Source organism: Lissotriton helveticus, chromosome 11 (genome assembly GCF_964261635.1).
Source record: "Lissotriton helveticus chromosome 11, aLisHel1.1, whole genome shotgun sequence".
Classification (NCBI taxonomy): Eukaryota; Metazoa; Chordata; class Amphibia; order Caudata; family Salamandridae; genus Lissotriton; species Lissotriton helveticus.
Window position 1 is genome coordinate 1,150,528,098 of NC_136072.1, and position 18,041 is coordinate 1,150,546,138.

General features: G+C 50.7%; 1 protein-coding gene across 1 annotated transcript in view; it reads left to right on the forward strand.

Annotated features, from left to right (window-relative positions):
* TXNRD2 (thioredoxin reductase 2) overlaps nt 1-13,435 on the forward strand; it is a 422,726-nt gene extending 409,291 nt beyond the window's left edge. The window contains exon 17 of the mRNA XM_078667932.1: nt 9,019-13,435. Within this exon, the coding sequence (XP_078524058.1) occupies nt 9,019-9,142 (124 nt within the window). The 3' untranslated portion in view covers nt 9,143-13,435. The remainder of the gene's footprint in view (nt 1-9,018) is intronic.
* The last annotated feature ends 4,606 nt before the right edge of the window (nt 13,436-18,041 follow it).

Consider the following 18,041-nt stretch of genomic DNA (forward strand, 5'->3'; position numbering starts at 1 on the left):
AGATCTGTGAGTGTCTGAAAAGTTTCAGCGCTACGTCCATCATCTCCATGTGTTTGCTAGTTTCTTCAGAGTCTTGTGGTGGTTATTTTGGGTTAATCCCCGCCTTACACACAGCTCTTGCTGAACATTTCCTTTCCTCCTCTGTACTCTGTGAAATCTTTTTCTTAGAAGCCCAGGATATGACGTCTGCGGCTCCAGCATCGCTGTTCGTACAGAAGTGCGTCCTGTCCTCGGGATGTCGCTGTTTGCTTTCTTGTGTCCTACTTCAAAGCATCCAACAGACACAACAAAGTCCTCAGTAGTGAGACGGTGTGTCAAGTGGGACTTGGGATGTCCCAAAAGCACGTAGAAAGCGGGGTGTTGATTGAGAAGCAAAGACTCGGAGGATTTCAACAAAAACTTTTATTGTTTTAGGAGAAGGGACAGACCTCACTGACCTAGCACCCCATGTTCACCCGAATGCAGCGTCTCTGCACGCGTTCACACCCTCTAAATGTATCTCTTGGCGTAGATTTTTGGACAATTCGGTTACCCGCAGTGTCTGTGTGAGATCACTTTGACTTTCTTAATATTAAAGGGCATCTTCACCGTCACACCAGACATCTGGGTGCAAGGTGTCTACTTTCAGCAGTCAGTGCTGAGGAACATTAAACATCTCCCCCCGATCTCAGGTCTGCACTCTGTGGTCCAGGCAGAGAATGAATTAATGAATGATAGACTTGTAAAGCACACAGCTACTCCCAGGAGTGTCCCGGCGCTAGAGGCATAGCCCAGGTAAGCGGCCTCCCAGTACAAAACTTTTCCCCCAGAAAAAAACAGATTGAAAGTTTTTTTCAGAAAGTGAGGTCAGAGGCGATCAAGCGCAGATCTCGAGGAAGCTCATGCCAAGCCTTAACAGTCAGGAAAGAGAAGTCTTTGCCACCCCTTCGAACACTCTTAAAGCATTGGATAATTATAAGTGAACCAGATGTAGCGGGCAATGCACTGGGGGGGGGTATACACTGAGTGGATCTCTCTGCCAAACAACCAGGGCTGGAAAGAAACACTGCCCTTTGAACCATCGCTAGTGCTTTGAATTGAACCCGTTTCTTAACGGGCATCCAATGCAGGGCCTTGAGCGGAGCTGCCGTCGAAGAGTCCCTAGGCAGAAGAAGACTTTTGTTGTATTATAACACGTACTAACAACTGGAACCCAATGAAGACAAATGGCTACCTACCGTGTGTAGGGGCCTGAGGGTTCCTTTTTTCCTCACTGTGAATCCTTGACTTATCTCTGTGACATATTTTATGATTTTACACAGGGCACATATGAGTAATGGTGGTAAGGATAGGTGGCCTCACCCCTTCTCCTACTGTCCCTTTTTTTTGTATTATAGTTTAGATACTCTTTTGTTGTTCTTCAAAGAAGAAGAAGTAACCCCGTTGCCGCATTTTGGACCATCTGCATGCGCTTCACCTGACCTTCCCCAGCCCCTAAATACAAGACATTCGCATAGTCTAGACGCCAAATGACCAAGGCATGGATCACCACTCTTCTCACCTCCAAAGGCAGGAGGGGAGGCATTTCTTGATAGTCCGGAGCAGCTTGAAGCATTAGCCTATCACTGCAGACATCTGAGCCCTCATAGAGAGGGTATTATCCAACTTCACCCCTGTGTTTTTAACCACTAGGGAAGGAGGCGGCAAGGCTGGCAACGCAGGGGGCCAAAGATCTTCCCACCCGTTGGACACGTGTCCCAAAAGAGATCATTTCAGTCTTCTCTGTTTTGCATTTGTTGGCTACTCTCAATCCAATCACAGTGGTCTTCCTCAGACTTGACTCTCTCTGTGCCCGCCTAGCAGGTCTTTCAAGAAGCCATCAGCATGAAAAACACCAGGCAACGTGTGGCACCTGCTGCCATGACAGCATCCTGGTCCTCATCCTGGTCCTCACCCATGTCTTCATCCTGGTCCTCATCCTGGTCCTCACCCTGGTCCTCACCCTGGTCCTCACCCTGGTCCTCACCCTGGTCCTCACCCTGGTGCACTCACTTCCAGTACAATCTGTGTGTTGTATATTCACAATGGCCTTCCTGACTCTTCCAGTCATTTTCTCAGGCAGCGCCTTGAAGATCTGCTGGTTTCTCTTCAGTCCACATCTCCACTGAACTCATCCTGCTGATCGTCAAGAGGCAAGTCAGACACGAGCCGTAAGAGATGGGTTTAGCATCGCTGCTGTGAGGTCTTCGGATTGGATCATATTGAAAGAAGACTTAGGGCCTGAACTAGATCTCGGCAGAAGGATAACCCCGTCACAACGGTGAAGGATAACCCATCAGCTGAAATATAAATCCCATAGGATATAATGGGATTTTTATTTCAGCGGATGGGATAGCAGTCACCGTTGTGATGGAGTAACCGTCCGGCAAGATCTAAATCAGGCCGTAAGTATCCACTGCTGGTGCCAAAGGCTCACGCCTTCTTTAAGCCACCACATTCTTATGTTCCCAACCCTCCCGCCTTCCAAGATGGTTATGGTCTCATTGCAAGCACGTAGCTGGCTCACCCACCATGCCACCAGTGTTTCTGTTCTTCATTGCTGCAGCATCATCCCCACTGAATTCATCTGCCATCCGTCATCTCCCTGTCACACGCGCCCTGTCTTGCTGCGGATGGCTTCCGTCTGTGCATGAAAGATCTTGCCGACTGGATGGCCATGAATTGTTTGAAGCTTAACGGCAGCAAGACAGAGGTGCTGGTGGTAGGGAGAGCCCAGTCGGCCTGGTCATCGGCCTGGTGGCCATCTTGTCTCGGGCCAACCCCCATCCCCTGTCAGGAGGCAAAAAACCTTGGCATATGGTTCGACGCGGGTCTTACCTTCGGGCCCCAGATCAATCGTGTGGTCGGAGTGTGTTTTGGGATTCTGAAAAGACTGAGGAAAGTCCTTGACCTACTGCCGCTGGAAGCTCGTCAAACTCTGGTACACGCTCTGGTGACCGCAAGGTTGGATTATGCGAACCTGCTGTATCTGGGAGCGCCGAGTAAAAGTGTTGGCCGCCTTCAAGTGCTGCAGAATGCGGCAGCACGCTTGATCCTTAGGCTACCTAAAAGAGCGCCTTCAAAGCAGGCTTTGCAAAAACTACACTGGCTGCCTGTGAGGAGCAGAGTCGAGTATAAAGCCCTCTGCACCTGCCATCGGATTTTGAATGGCAGGGCACCTCATCCGTTGCAGAGTTTGATCGAAGCCTATGAACCTGCCAGAGCGCTTAGATCTGCGGGGGGGGGACTGTTGAGGATCCCTAAGGTGAAGAAGGCTCGTATGAGAGGCAGATCCTTCAGGCACCTAGCACCTAACCATTGGAACAAACTGCCAGTGGCTCTTCGCTTGGAACCAGTAGAAACTAGGTTCCGAGCCAAATTAAAAACCCACCTCTATGTTAGATAAGTAGGCCCGCGTGGCAGCCCCAGTTTTCTGTTTATGCCCTCCCACCGTTAGCGCGGGGACACGCCGGTGTGCGTAACTCAGCGCTTTACAAATGTCCCTATTATTATTATTATTATTATCCCTGCTAGCGCCTCCTCGCCGCACACCCTCACACCCTTGCTGAAGGCTTACCCGACAGAGCCTTCGTTATGCCTCCCTGCTTGATGCTCAGACTGCTGCTGCTCTCCACTACTGGTCATGGCTCACCTACAACCACTCTCTCAATTGCCCCTTATCTCTCACCTACATTGGTATTCCTTTACCACCAACACTCTCATCGCCCTTCCACTCATGCCACCAAGACTGCTCCTCTTTATCCAATAAACTGTGCCAACCAGGATCTGCACTCAAACAGTGTGTGCCAAGAGTGTTGGGATGGAGGGAGTGAGCAAGTGAGTGAGTCAAAGGGTGTAAGAAGGCGAGTGAGCTGAGGGCCTGCACTCTGGGTCCACTCACTCTTGTGTAGCCCACGAGAAGTGAAATGCCCCTGCGCAGTGAACATCTGATGAAGGAAGGCGTTGACAAAGTTACAAAGAAACCTTAGTGTCCTACCTGATAACATTCATTCAGAGAAAGTGCTCTTAGGTGAGTTGTCTCTCCCAGATTGTTTGTCTTTGTCTTCTGGACACAGTTCAGGAGTATGGATTGGCCCAACTCTTTGCAGCGCTGTACTCCTTCCTCCTCTTTGGAAGAGACCAGGCTGCTGGGGTCTCCCCACTTTATGCACTGCCAGTTACAGAGCCATTGAAGGTCAACAGGGAGAAGAAAAAGTGACGAAACTAAATCTGAAAAATTGAAGACAGAATACAATTTAATAGATTGGAACTATTTTGAAAACTAACTGCAAAGTAGTGGGGCTGGGGTAACAAACAGGCATTGGTGAGGCGAGGGGAAATCCTTACGCAAAGACCAGGGATGGTTTGTAGGTTTGGGTTAGGGTAAGGGGGTCTAGGCGTGGGTGAGGGGATGTAGGCTTGGGTGAGGGGATATAGGCTGGGGTGAGGGGGTGTTGACTTGGGTGAGGGGATGTAGGCTGGGGGATTCGATGTAGGCTGGGGTGAAGGGGTGTTGACTTGGGTGAGGGGATGTAGGCTGGGGTGAGGCGGTGTAGGCTGGGGTGAGGGGGTGTTGACTTGGGTGAGGGGTCTTGGCTTGGGTTAGGGGGTGTAGGATTGGGTGAGGGGATGTAGGATTGGGTGAGGGGATGTAGGCTGGGGTTAGGGGGCGTAGGCTTGGGTTAGGGGTGTAGGCTTGGGTGAGGGGATGCTGGCTTGGGTGAGGGGGTGTAGGCTTGGGTGAGGGGATGTAGGCTGGGGTGAGGGGTGTAGGCTGGGGTGAGGGGGTGTTGGCTGGGGTGAGGGGGTGTTGGCTGGGGTGAGGGGTGTTGGCTTGGGTGAGGGGATGTAGGATTGGATGAGGGGATGTAGGCTGAGGTGAGGGGTAACTTGGGTGAGGGGATGTAGGCTGGGGGGAGGGGATGTAGGCGTGGGTGAGGGGGTGTAGACTTGGGTGAGGGGTGTAGGCTTGGGTGAGGGTGTGTTGACTTGGGTGAGGGAATGTAGGATTGGGTTAGGGGGTGTAGGCCTCGGTGAGGGGATGTAGGCTGGGGTGAGGGGATGTAGGCTTGGGTTAGGGGGTGTAGGATTGGGTTAGGGAGTGTAGGCTTCGGTGAGGGGATGTAGGCTGGGGTGAGGGGATGTAGGCTTGGGTTAGGGGGTGTAGGATTGTGTGAGGGGATGCTGGCTTGGGTGAGGGGGTGTAGGCTTGGGTGAGGCGGTGTAGGCTGGGGTGAGGATGTGTAGGCTGGAGTGAGGGGGTGTTGACTTGGGTGAGGGGTGTTGACTTGGGTGAGGGGTGTTGGCTTGGGTGAGGATGTAAGATTGGGTGAGGGGATGTAGGCTTGGGTTAGGGGGCGTAGGCTTGGGTTAGGGGGTGTAGACTTTGGTGAGGGGATGTAGGCTGGGGTGAGGGGGTGTAGGCTGGGGTGAGGGGGTGTAGGCTGGGGTGAGGGGGTGTTGACTTGGGTGAGGGGATGTAGGCTGGGGTTAGGGGGCGTAGGCTTGGGTTAGGGGGCGTAGACTTTGGTGAGGGGGTGTAGGCTTGGGTGAGGGGATGCTGGCTTGGGTGAGGGGGTGTAGGCTGGGATGAGGGGATGTAGGCTTGGGTAAGGGGGTGTAGGCTTGGGTGAGGGGGTGTAGGCTTGGGTGAGAGGATGTAGGCTTGGGTGAGGGGATGTAAACTTGGGTGAGGGGATGTAGGCTTGGGTGAGGGGATGTAGGCTTGGGTGAGGGGATGTAGGCTGGGGTGAGGGGGTGTTCACTTGGGTGAGGGGATGTAGGCTTGGGTTAGGGGGTGTAGGCTTGGATTAGGGGGTGAAGGTTTGGGTTAGGGGGTGTAGGCTTGGGTTAGGGGGTGTAGGCTTGGGTGAGGGGATGTAGGATTGGGTGAGGGGATGTAGGCTTGGGTGAGGGTGTGTAGGCTTGGGTGAGGGAATGTAGGCTTGGGTAAGGGGGTGTAGGCTTGGGTGAGGGGATGTAGGATTGGGTGAGGGGATGTAGGCTTGGGTGAGGGGGTGTTGACTTGGATGAGGGGATGTAGGCTTGGGTTAGGGGGTGTAGGCTTGGGTTAGGGGGTGTAGGCTTGGGTTAGGGGGTGTAGGCTTGGGTTAGGGGTGTAGGCTTGGGTGAAGGGTTGTAGGCTTGGGTGAGGGGTTCTAGGCTCAGGTGAGGGGGTGTTGACTTGGGTGAGGGGTGTTGGCTTGGGTGAGGGGTTGTAGGCTGGGGTGAGGGGTGTTGACTTGGGTGAGGGGTGTTGGCTTGGATGAGGGGTTGTAGGCTGGGGTGAGGAGGTGCTAACTTGGGTGAAGGGTGTTGGCTTGGGTTAATGGGCGTAGGCTTGGTTTAGGGGGTGTAGACTTTGGTGAGGGGTGCAGGCTTGGGTGAGGGGATGTAGGCTGGGATGAGGGGATGTAGGTTTGGGTAAGGGTGTGTAGGCTTGGGTGAGGGGTTGTAGGCTTGGGTGAGGGGATGCAGGCTTGGGTGAGGGGATGCTGCTTGGGTTAGTGGGTGTAGGTTAGGGTTTGCTTAAGCCGAGGTGTTGGTTTTGTGTAGGGGGTGTTCATAGATCGGGGTAAGGTTTAAGTTAGGGATAGTGAATTGCCCCTGTGCAATGAACATCTGATGATGGAAGGCGTTGACATTGTTAGTGATCCCGCCTCGGTTACGAGTAGTATTGGGTGCATTTTATGAGCAGTGTACGGTTGACAGGGGTCAGTGCTTACATTAAGGGTCATGGTAAAGCAATGTAGTCCGAGTTAGGAGGAGATGGGAACTTTATATTTATAAATAGAAAAAATAGGGCTGTTTAAATGTGCATAAACATCCTCACTACTTTTTCGAACTTTCAACACTTGAGTTTTGATCACATTTTCTCTCAAAAAGTTCCTAACTAAAAGTTTCTCACATTTTTCGATCTTTCGACCCGTCTTCCTTAGGCAGGGGCTTTCCTTCCGGTTCCAGATCACAAAGGGTGCTATTGCCACCCTTCTCCGTGCTTTGTCGGTTACAGTGTACCGTGGGTAACCATGGCCCCTCCCCCTCCCCAGTCTTTCTTATTCCCTTTTTGGCGCACCTCTTTCTTGCATTCATTCATGTGGTCGGCGTTCCCAATCACGCTGCACCGAGTCTTGTTTTCAAAGACATGTCGTCTTTGTATAATACTCGTATGATTAATTAATTGCTTGTTTCCTGATGAAGACAGAGAGCCCTGCTTCCCCCAGGACATGTTCCCAGCCCATCGGGCATGTCACCGCTAGGTTACTGTTTGGTGTTGTGGCTTGCTTACGTGTGAGGGACATACGCGAGCCATACGTTGGGGAGGGGGGTGTCCTGCGAGGCTCCGCGGACCCCGCCCGCTCCCAGCATGTGTTTGTACTCCGCACAGGACCGGCCCGGCCCGTAGAGCGCATTCCTGCCAGAGGTGGTTTGAAGTTTCATCCAAAACAAGCATGGAAGGAAATGCCTGGATGTTGAGTGCTCCTAACGAGCTTCGTGTACATCCCAAGTCCTGTGTGCTCGGCGGCTGTTTACATTCCCCCGCCCCTTGATTGCTATCACAACTCCACGCATCACAGAGCAATATTTGGGCAAGTTTGGGGGCCACCTGTCAAGGATTAGTCAGTGGAAGCCTGAGAAAGTTGGAACATTGGGTGTGGCCCTCGTTGCCCTTGAGTTTTGTTAGTCGCCCACACCCTCCCGGCCTGGCCCGGTTCTTCAGATGAGTTTTAAAGGGCTCCACTGATGGCAGGCCGTCAACTCTGGGTACAGGCCACATTTATCCGCTCTTCGCGCCTAGTGAAGCGCGGATGATATGATCTAGTGGCCAGGCTTGCGGCTGTGGAACTGTCGAGCTCCTGGTTCTAAATCCAGCTCCCCCCTTGACCAACCTTTGTGATCCGTGGAATGTCAAGTCACCTCCATTGGTGGCTAGTGAGCTGCGAGAGTGGTTGGGCACGAACTTGTACCTTAAATAGGGTTTAACAAGTGATGAACACAAGCAAGCCCTGTATGGTGGATTAGAAGTATTTTCACTGCCCTCCACACACCCCAGGGCAACTTTGAAGGATAAGTGTCCCAATAAAGCATTTTAAATTGGCTAATGGACTTCATGTATTAGAAGCAGGTTCGGTTATATGGTTAATAATGTTGTATCACTCGTTTTTCAAAGTGTAGGTATGTATAATTAATCTTTCATAAATTTATTTTTAATCCCGCCTTACAATGTAGATTGTCAGTCGTAAGTTTTGATTGAATTTCTGCATGGAAGGGAAAGGGTAGAAAAATCCTAGATCAAAGACATCGAAGGAAGACAAATACCACTGTAATGCTAGTTAATGTTTGGTTAGATGGACCTTACAAGATCAGACACAAATAAACCATAGCCCTGGCATCATAGAAAGTTTTATTAATGTAGATGATGAATTGCCTTCACAAAAATCATTAGCTGTACAAAGCATCGCGTTAAAACATGCTAATCCAGTATTGGCGATTATAAAAACGACTAAGTCATTAAGACATGGCCGCTCGCACAAGATTGTGTACAGCCACTCGCACAGATGGTATATAATCACTCACTCAAGATGTTATGTAGTGACTCACACAAGACGGTGGATAACGACTTATACAAGATGGTATATACACACTCACACAATGTTATGTACACACTCGCACATGATGGTGTATAGCCACTCACACAAGATGACACACCTAGTGACCTGTAGGCCCTACAGACAGTCATCTGTAGCCACTGAAGGACTATAACAAGCAGGTCCTTTCCTACAATCATTCTAGCCAATAGTCGTACGAGGTATTTCCAAAGAATTTACTTGGGGTCCGATCAATAATGGAATTTGTTTAGCCAATGCTTGGTGATTGAGCTGCTCCCAAACAGACCGGCCCCAGTTCATATAACACCCCTTGTTTGAGCAGTAACCTCTCCACCGTAAGTTATTTTGTTAATTTTTGTCTTTATTTTGTCTTTATTTTTGTACGTTGTAGGTGCGGCGCGACGTATGGACAACTACTGAAGACGGTGGGCATCCACCCGACCACGGCGGAGGAGGTGACCAAGCTGCGCATCACCAAGCGCTCGGGCCTGGACGCCACTGTCACCGGCTGCTGAGGTTAAGCATCCCCCTGCAGAAGCAGCACCTAGGGACTGGTCCAGAGAGTAGGGGTAGCTTGTAGTGCTCCTTTCTCACCACACACTCACAGCCTCATACCCCAACACCTCTATTTACGGGCCACATCATGTGGGTGACCGCTCACACGTCTACCAGAGGCCATTTTCATTTGAACTTTCAGCCCCTCCATTGACACACGTCATAAAAGGACATCTCCAATCCGCCCTTATGAGCTGTATCTGTCTCGTGGACGTTTTCCCAAATGCCAAAGGAAGTGACCCAGGAGGCCAGTGCAAACCGAAGAAATATCTAGGAAGGTGGTATATAAACCAACACTAACAGTAATGGAATCAAAGTGAGAAGATTGAACACAAAAATGGACGCTGCCTCTTGGGTTCCAGACCCGCGGTGAACTGGCCAATGGCGATATCTGGGGGCATCACGACAGACATGGCGTTCTGTGAAGGGTCAGTAGGTCTGGGGTAGTCCACCTGGCCTTCAGAGACACCCCCTGTGGGGAAGCCTTACATCCCCTCTAGGCAGATGTGGGTCTCATCCGGCCTCCATTGAAGATACGTATCAGTGGTTACTGGCGTCATGGATACAGAAGCGTACGGGAAGTTGGTAACATCATTTCTTCTGGCCTGTAAATCCAGAGAGAGTAGTAGCAATGTACTATCTGCAGCTGAAGACACCAGTCTGAGCTGGCGGCATCCTCCTTTACGATGAGAGTTCCAAACACCGGTCTTGAGCATGGACATGCTCTTTTAATAGGTGGTCAATCACCGGTTTAACGTACAGACGCTTGATTGGCATCTGACTCCAGCTATGAGATGATTCTAGTGGAAATCCTTAAGCATGTTGTATGATCTTTCACCCCGGATTATCTCTACAAATGTGCTTTAGATGGTTCAGGCTGACATGTTGTGTTGAGAAACAGTCCTTCGAGAGGATCTAGATGCTATTGGAGAAGGTGTGGGCATCTCCACAGCTGGTCAGAAGAAGGCTGGTGTGACACCGTTGCCGCTGATGGTGAGGGTGGGGATACTGGCACCACGCGCACGAGGGATCTGGAACCGCACGAGGGATCTGGATATCTCTGGCCAGTGGGGTCAGAGTTGGCACATGGTCTTAGGATTTAGATTGCCAGAAGTGGTGCAACCGGAGACGCCGGTCCATCAGTGGAACCGTGATGGCCATGGTCAAGGGTAGCTGCTTGTTCACTTTGTGTTGGGGAAATTAATGATGGAGGAAGTTGAGGGGCTACAAGACAGGACTTTGGGGAGACAGAATTTTGAACTGCAATATAGAATATCAGTTCTCTGATGCTGCTGCTCCAACGGGGTCTCCTTTCCGACGCCATCTTTACTGTTGGATCAGTGAGTGCGGTGGATCTGGCGGTCCATCAAAGCACCCGTTCTCCCCGCCTCCTTTCAGTCATTCTTGCCGACACTTTCGCTTCTTTAGACACAGACGTCTGGGTTTAAAGTATGGGCTGTTGATTACAATGCTGGGCTTGGAGATGGGTGATCTTAGTGCTGGTCCTGCTGTGCCACTGACTCACCATGTGACCTTGGCCAGGGCTCTTCGCATTCCTGTGCTTCAGAAGGTGCCGCAGACTCAGATGTTTGTGCAGTATTAGCCCTGATTTAGCTGAACTTGCCCAGGACATCCCCACTGAGAAGACGTCACTTCTTGAAAACAGGATGCATGGAACGGGAGTGGGGGTCCCGGAAAGGAAGGCTTGATATGAGTGTCCAGTTCCACTCTGGACACAACATCTGGCCTACTCACGCGAGCTCGCCATGCCTGCAAAAGGAAACATTTGAAGCTGAAAATACCCTTGGACCCTTGCCCGCTTCTGTGGACATTGGTGACAATGTTTTCAGATTCTCAGGTCCTCATCAAAGGCCTGGGATTCCCTCTGGTGCCATCAGAAATAGCCAAGGACATCCTGAGGAAGTGTCTCATGCGACTGAAGTGGCGGCCAGCCCGCCCCGCGGAGAGTGGCTTACGGTAACTCTGCGCTCGGTGGGACGGGGTAGAAGGACATGTTGAATGGTCGCGTGAGGGGACCCCTGTTACCACCCTTGGGAGGGATGGAAGTCAGTGTGTTGTGTAATGGATTAGGTTAGATGACAGAGCAATTGAATGAATGGATGGCCATTTTTTATAGCGCCTTGTGCTAACTTGGGAGTGGCTTCTAAGCACTGCCTATGATCCTTTACCAAGGATCTACAGGGTGTGAAAAAATACCTTCTTTCAACTTGTAGCCACGTCTCTGTATCCTAAAGAGAAAGTTGTAAGTGCTACCAGGGCGTCAGGCAGCTGAACCTCGACTTGTAGTTGCAGTCGCAGATAGCAGCAAGTAACTACTGCCTGCTGGCAAAGTAGTGAACCAGGACTTGTAGACACAACCACTGTTCCCACCAAGAGAGTTGTAACTAATGCCAGTGTGTCATACAGGTGGACAAGGACTTGTAGACACAACCACTGTTCCCACCAAGAGAGTTGTAACTAATGCCAGTGTGTCATAGAGGTGGACAAGGACTTGTAGACACAACCACTGTTCCCACCAAGAGAGTTGTAACTAATGCCAGTGTGTCATACAGGTGGACAAGGACTTGTAGACACAACCACTGTTCCCACCAAGAGAGTTGTAACTAATGCCAGTGTGTCATACAGGTGGACAAGGACTTGTAGACACAACCACTGTTCCCAACAAGACAGTTGTACCTCCTGCCTGTGTGCTTGAATGTTGGACCAGGACTGTAGACCCCTGCCCTGATCTCATCGAGAGAGGTGTAACTAATACCAGCCTGTCAGGCAGGGCACCAGGACCTGTATTCTAACTGCTGACCGCAGTGGGATGGGCTGGTTGGAACCACTACCAGTGTGTGGAGCACCCACAGTGGGTCTTGTAGCCTCAGTTGTTGACCCTGAAGCGAAAGGTGTAGCTACTACCAGAGGGTGTTAAAGGGCAGCGCCAGGATTCCCAGTCACCACCACAGATGCCGAGTAGACCGTGGTAACTATACACAAGCATGGCAGGCGACTCAACAAGCACGTGCTGCCCCCCCCCCCCTCCCGTGAGTGCAGGCCCCCTAGAGCTGCTGCTTTGATGTGTGAGGGCAGCTGATGGAGCGCCAGTGCCGCCCCCTGCAGGCTGTGGGGGGCACTGCTGCGGGCCCGGGGAGGTCGGTGTCTTTGGGGTGTAAGCATGCTGCCACGTTGCCTGGCCTTCGGTTGTGTATTTACAGATATAAGCCCCTTCTTGAGGCGTTTTTATACCTTCAGTGAAACAAGTCACTGCTGTCCGCCTCTGAAAGGAACAGTCTTGGAGTAACCCCCTCGGGTGTCCCGGCTGCTCTCCCCAGCACCCCTGTAATTCTTCGGGGCCCCGTGAAGCTCCCCGCTGCCCTGGGCACCCTCCCTCACCGAGGCTGGTGGGTGACTGGGTGGTGCCCTGTGCGTTCGGTAGGTCCCCCTACCGCCCACCCCTAGATCTGCCCAACATTCATCCCATTTTCAGTGGGGGGGGGCACGTGGCTGGCGTGGGCCCCTCTCGAGGTGAGGCCAGGTCACTTCTTTCCGTGGACCCGGTCCCAGCCCTCCCAAGCATGCACACATGTCCCCGCCCCGGCCGCATCACCACGGCGTTGACAAGACACATTAACACGGCCTTCTGTCCGTGCACACGCCCCCGGTGCCAACTGGTCCATCTGTTCTGCAACGGGGGCCAGCCCCGGCCTGGGTCCCTATCAAAGGTAGCGCCTCGCGAGTTTATTCCACCCTGCTTTCCGGCATTTGTGAGAAACACCCATGTTCTGTCCCTTCAAACCCGTCCAGGCCGCGGGGGGCTTGAAAGGTTCTGGTGGGGTTGGCACAAACACTGCCCTTTGCTTGCTGCTAAATATAGAGTGACATTTCGGCGCCTCTGCGCACTCACGTGTTTTCCTCTGCAGATGTGTTTGGGAGCCAGCGAGCCCCTCGCAGGGGGAAGGCCCGAGGCGACCCCTCCTTTCTGCCCAGATCTCTAGCGTGCTTCACAGGGGTGACTGTTCCCAGCTAGAGCGGCGCCGAGACATGTGCTGGATGGGTGGATGTGTTCCAATGATGAATGTGTGAGTGAGTGAGCACATGTTCTCGGCGCTGCTCACGCAGGCCAGCTCATGACGGTCTGCGCGTAAACCCAGAGCATGGGCGGCGCAGGCTCGAGAACCGCTGGCCGAGACATTAAACTGCAATATTTATTACACCTGTTGTGGTTCAATAAAGAGTCATATTTCTAACGTGCACGGTTTTTTTTTTGCCGCCAGAAAGAAGCGATGGGGCCACGCCTGTCACACACTCCTGTGGCTCCCGGGTGAAAAGCATGTCACGCGATTAAGGTGCATAGGAGAGCTGTGACTGGGTCCAAGCCACGGGTCCTCAGCGCCCGGTGCTGCGAAATGGACCTCCCAGGGCTCTGCTAATCTGATAAATGGGTTTGAATTGGCGCCAACTAGTGGCGGAGCCACCGAATAGCGGTGGCCACCTTCTTTTTTTTATTTATTTATTTTATTTTATTTAGTGCATTTTTATAAACGACATTACCCGAAGGTGTCAGAGCGCTGTACAATTGAACCAGTTACGTTACAAGAGAAAAGTGTTACACAATTGAACAAAGATAAACAGGAGACTTAAAAGAAAGGGCACACAAACTCCAACACATCACGCAAGGGTGAGGAATGTACAAGAAAAAATAAAAATTTACAATGATGAACCAACTTCCTAGAGGGGTCTGAGAATGAAGGTATTAGTTCTGAAAGTGTCTTAGAAAGAGAAGAGATTTGAGGTCAGCTTCGAAGATCCGGGTAAAGCTGGTGGCACGGAGAAATGGGGAAGCGAGTTCCAGATTCTCCCCGCATTGCCTGAGAAGGATTGCGCCATCGATCTTTCCCTTTTGAAGGAGGGGTGCCCACGCTGATGGTTTCTGCATTGCGAGAAGGTCGAGAGCCTCCGGACAATTTCAGTTTATTCGCCAGGTAACAAGGGGAGGACATGTGCAAGGCTTTGTGTGTGATGCAGGCAGTTTTGTAAATAGATCTAGCCTCGATGGGAAGCCATCGAAAAGAGGACAGGATAGAAGTGACGTGGTCGCTTAGTTTAGACCCTGAAATGAAGCGAGCTGCTGAATGGAGGACGGATTTGAGAGGGGAGAGGTGGCATTTGGGTAGGCCCGTCAGAAGAGACTCTTGGATGGGGTTGTTCTGGTGCAGGGAGCTCATGTGTTCATAGTAAACAATCTTGCATCTTACCCTGAGCATCACTCCTGAAACATCCGACTGAGGACTAACCAATCACCTCTACCCGGGACCCTGCTGTGGAGAATGCACTGGTGCCCCCAGGGCAGATACACCACCCAATGGGATGAATGTGATGTTACACACTCCAGGAGGGGGGTGGAGAAATCCCTACAGTCTGGAAATAAATACACAGAGTGACTCAGCATTTCATCCTTCTGTGTTTGATGAGCTGTGAACGATGCGCTGTAGTAATCATAACTCGTGTTTTAGGTACTCGATACAAACGGTATATACTTCACTGATGCACCCCACTATGGACTGGGTACAAAGAGGTGCTACACAGCTAGCAAAACTCCAGAGCTCTGTAAATGGTGGTAGATCAGTGAGCTGAGCACATGCCACAGACTATGGTGTAACCTGCAGGGTGTCTTCCAATCCAAATCCGGCAGCTCAGGGTACGAGCACTCCCTCTGGTGATCCGTTAGTAACCTGCAGGTAGGTAGACATGTGTCTTATACAGGATTCCATTCCAACTGGTTTTCCACAGTTACTCCTTGTTTGAGAACTATATTCAATCAATCAATCATGTAATTTGTAAAGCACTACTCACCCGTGAGGGTCTCAAGGCGCTGGGGGGTGGTGACGCTGCTACTTCTTGAAAAGCCAGGTCTTAAGGAGTCTTCTGAAGGTCAGCAGGTCTTGGTTCTGCCGTAGGTGGATGGGGAGGGTGTTCCAGGTCTTGGCGGCAAGGTGGGAGAACGATCTGCCTCCGGAGGTCGTTCTTCGGATGCGGGGGACTGTGGCGAGGGCGAGGTCGGCGGAGCGGAGAAGGCAGGTGGAGGTTTACAAGCTGAATCATCTGTTGAGGTACGCTGGTCCAGTGTGTGGAGTGCCTTGTGTGCATGGGTGAGGAGCTTGAAGGTGATCCTCTTATTGACTGGGAGCCAGTGCAGGTCTTTCAGGTGGGGTGTGATATGGCTGCGGCAAGGGATGTCAAGGATCAGGCGTGCAGAGGCGTTCTGGATGAGTTGGAGCCGTCTCAGGAGATTTGCCTAAGCTCCTGCGTAGAGGCCGTTTCCGTATTCCAACCTGCTGCTGGAGAGGGCCTGGGTGACCATTCTTCTCGTTTCGGTGGGGATCCACTTTTAGATCTTGTGGAGCTTGCGGAGGGTGTTGAAGCAGGAGGAGGAGACAGCGTTGACCTGCTTAGAATATTCAACACGATACTCCACGTCAGCATACCTGTGACCAATGATACCTTGCTTATTCGATATTTGCTTTTAACACTATTCGTAAACCACGCCACTCCATGTCAGTAACTCCCCCTGTTTTCAGCCCTAGACTCACTTAAAAGCGTAGTGTATTCTGGGAGATGTGTTCTTGGTTTGATTGGGGAAATCACTTGGACTGACGCATCGGATAATGGTTTGTAATAAAAATGGAAAAGGCCAGAATGGTGCCAGGTGGACACTACGCAGAGGGAGCCCAATGAAATGGCACTTGTCAGTGATTGTTGAACCTGTCAGAGAGGGACAACTGTTAGTGATGCTACCTACTTATAGTTCTGTCAATCACAAACCAAGCCTACCAAGTGGCAGAGTTCTTTAAGCAGACAAAAGTGCAAATAGATAATTATTGGTACACCGCAAAGCACCAAACAGAGGCCAGCATTGGCAAATCCAACTGGTCTAGCCTTGGTCCGCCTTCAGTTGTTTTGAATGTATAATTTTTTTTGATGTTTTTTTTTTTTTTTGCAGGCATATGCATGACACATTAATGTTCAGTATTGTCTTTAAAAATATGTGATATCATGACCAATCCCCAAAAATATACCCTTACATTTTAGGTGCATGTGTACAAGCAAAATGCCATCACGCAAAATAAAGAGAAGGCTGAAGTGGGCTGACACATTGCACCACACTCTACTCTGTGGTGGACAGAAGCAAAATGTGAATGACAGCTGAAGAGAGCAATAGACAAGAGAGGTGACGCAAAGACCCTATATGTGTTTTTATTACAAAATATTTGGAAAACATGGGACGCGCAGACAACAAAACCTGACACTAGGTTAGACCTAAAAACAAACAACTATCACTCTGTATAATACAGGAAGGAAAGCAGAGAGTAGAGCAGGAAACAAGCGCCACAGCCTGATTCACAGAAGCTTTATTGTCCAACTTGGTAGAATTCAGGTATGCGAAAACATGAATCTGTGGATGTGAATTCAACATCCTGGTACACAGAAGCAAAACTGGTGGAATTTTACATTGTGGAAGTGCACTTCTGAAAGTGGCAATTGTATTCCAACATTCACAAACTCATATACTCTTCCAGGTAGATTTCCACTGCGGAAATGCTTGTAGAAATAAGTGCATTTTCAGGGTGGGAATAGCTCCATGCTTATTGGTGGGGTGTGATAAAGGGCTTCCTCTCCTAAGAAAATATTCTTTACTATGGAACAATACATTTTACATAAATGGAGTTCTTGAGTAAATCAACTTCTAATAGATACTTCTAACCGCAGATTTCTCACCTTTAGAATATCCCCAGGTGCCAGACTTACCTGGAATATTGCAACAGTATTGCTTCCTTGCACCAGTAGTTGGCGTTGTGAGGCTCTGCTCTGACTAGAAGTACCACCATGGCTGACGCAATTCCCTTTCTTTCTGCACCTTAGTATGCAGATCTGCGGCTCTCTTCCTACTTTTTACTCATCGTATGATGAGTTTTTTCTCAAAATTCTATTTTCTAGGGTATGTCCTCTCTTAAAACCACAAGTGAAACCTTGTTGGCGATGTGGCACACAGATGTCTGTGACAGATCCCCATGAGGTCTACCTTTGATGTTAGGGCTCGGTTCACAACTCCAAGCCCCGCAACAAGTGCCCCCTTATAAATCCGAAGGGAATGCGAAGTTAAGCTGTATGTCTCCGAGCACTGAAAGAAGCCTCGGAAGTTTTACTCCTGTTTGGAAGTCAGGGGGAACAAGCGCTCTCCATGTGCTCTAAACCCCGTCCTTTTCAGACTGGGGGCGTGTTTTTCTTTCTCCCCTCTTCTCCATTGGCTGGAATGTAAACAGCGGGTGTGTTTTTGACTTGTTTACATTCCAGCCAATGGAAAGAGGAGAGATAGAAATGAAAAAACACGCCCCCAATCCGAAAAAGACGGGGCTTAGAGCGAGAGAATGACGTCACTGAAGCCTCTTCTCCAATGGCTGGCCGCCGTTTAGGAGGCCAGCCAATGGAGAAGAGGGGCAGGGTTTACCCTCGCTACTCAGAGACATTAAATCTCGCCAGCGAGACTGCGCATGTGTGCAGCCTACGCTAGCCGAGACCTAAAAAACATTACTGCTCTCGAGGCCATTCCAGTAACAGGTCGTCATTGAGGTCCAAGTCTGTCAGTCAAAGGAGACGTACAAAAAGACCAGCAGGATTTGTCTCAGTCCCGCCACTCTCAACCTGAGAAGTTGCAAGGACTTCAAGTTGCCTTGTGGTACTGCTTTCGGTCTTAACACATCTCAAGTTTCCGGGTCCATCAACAACATGGCAAAAGATTGAGGTCTTCACAGAGAATTATCACCACCCTTCTGGCTCCCTCTTACGCACCTTTGA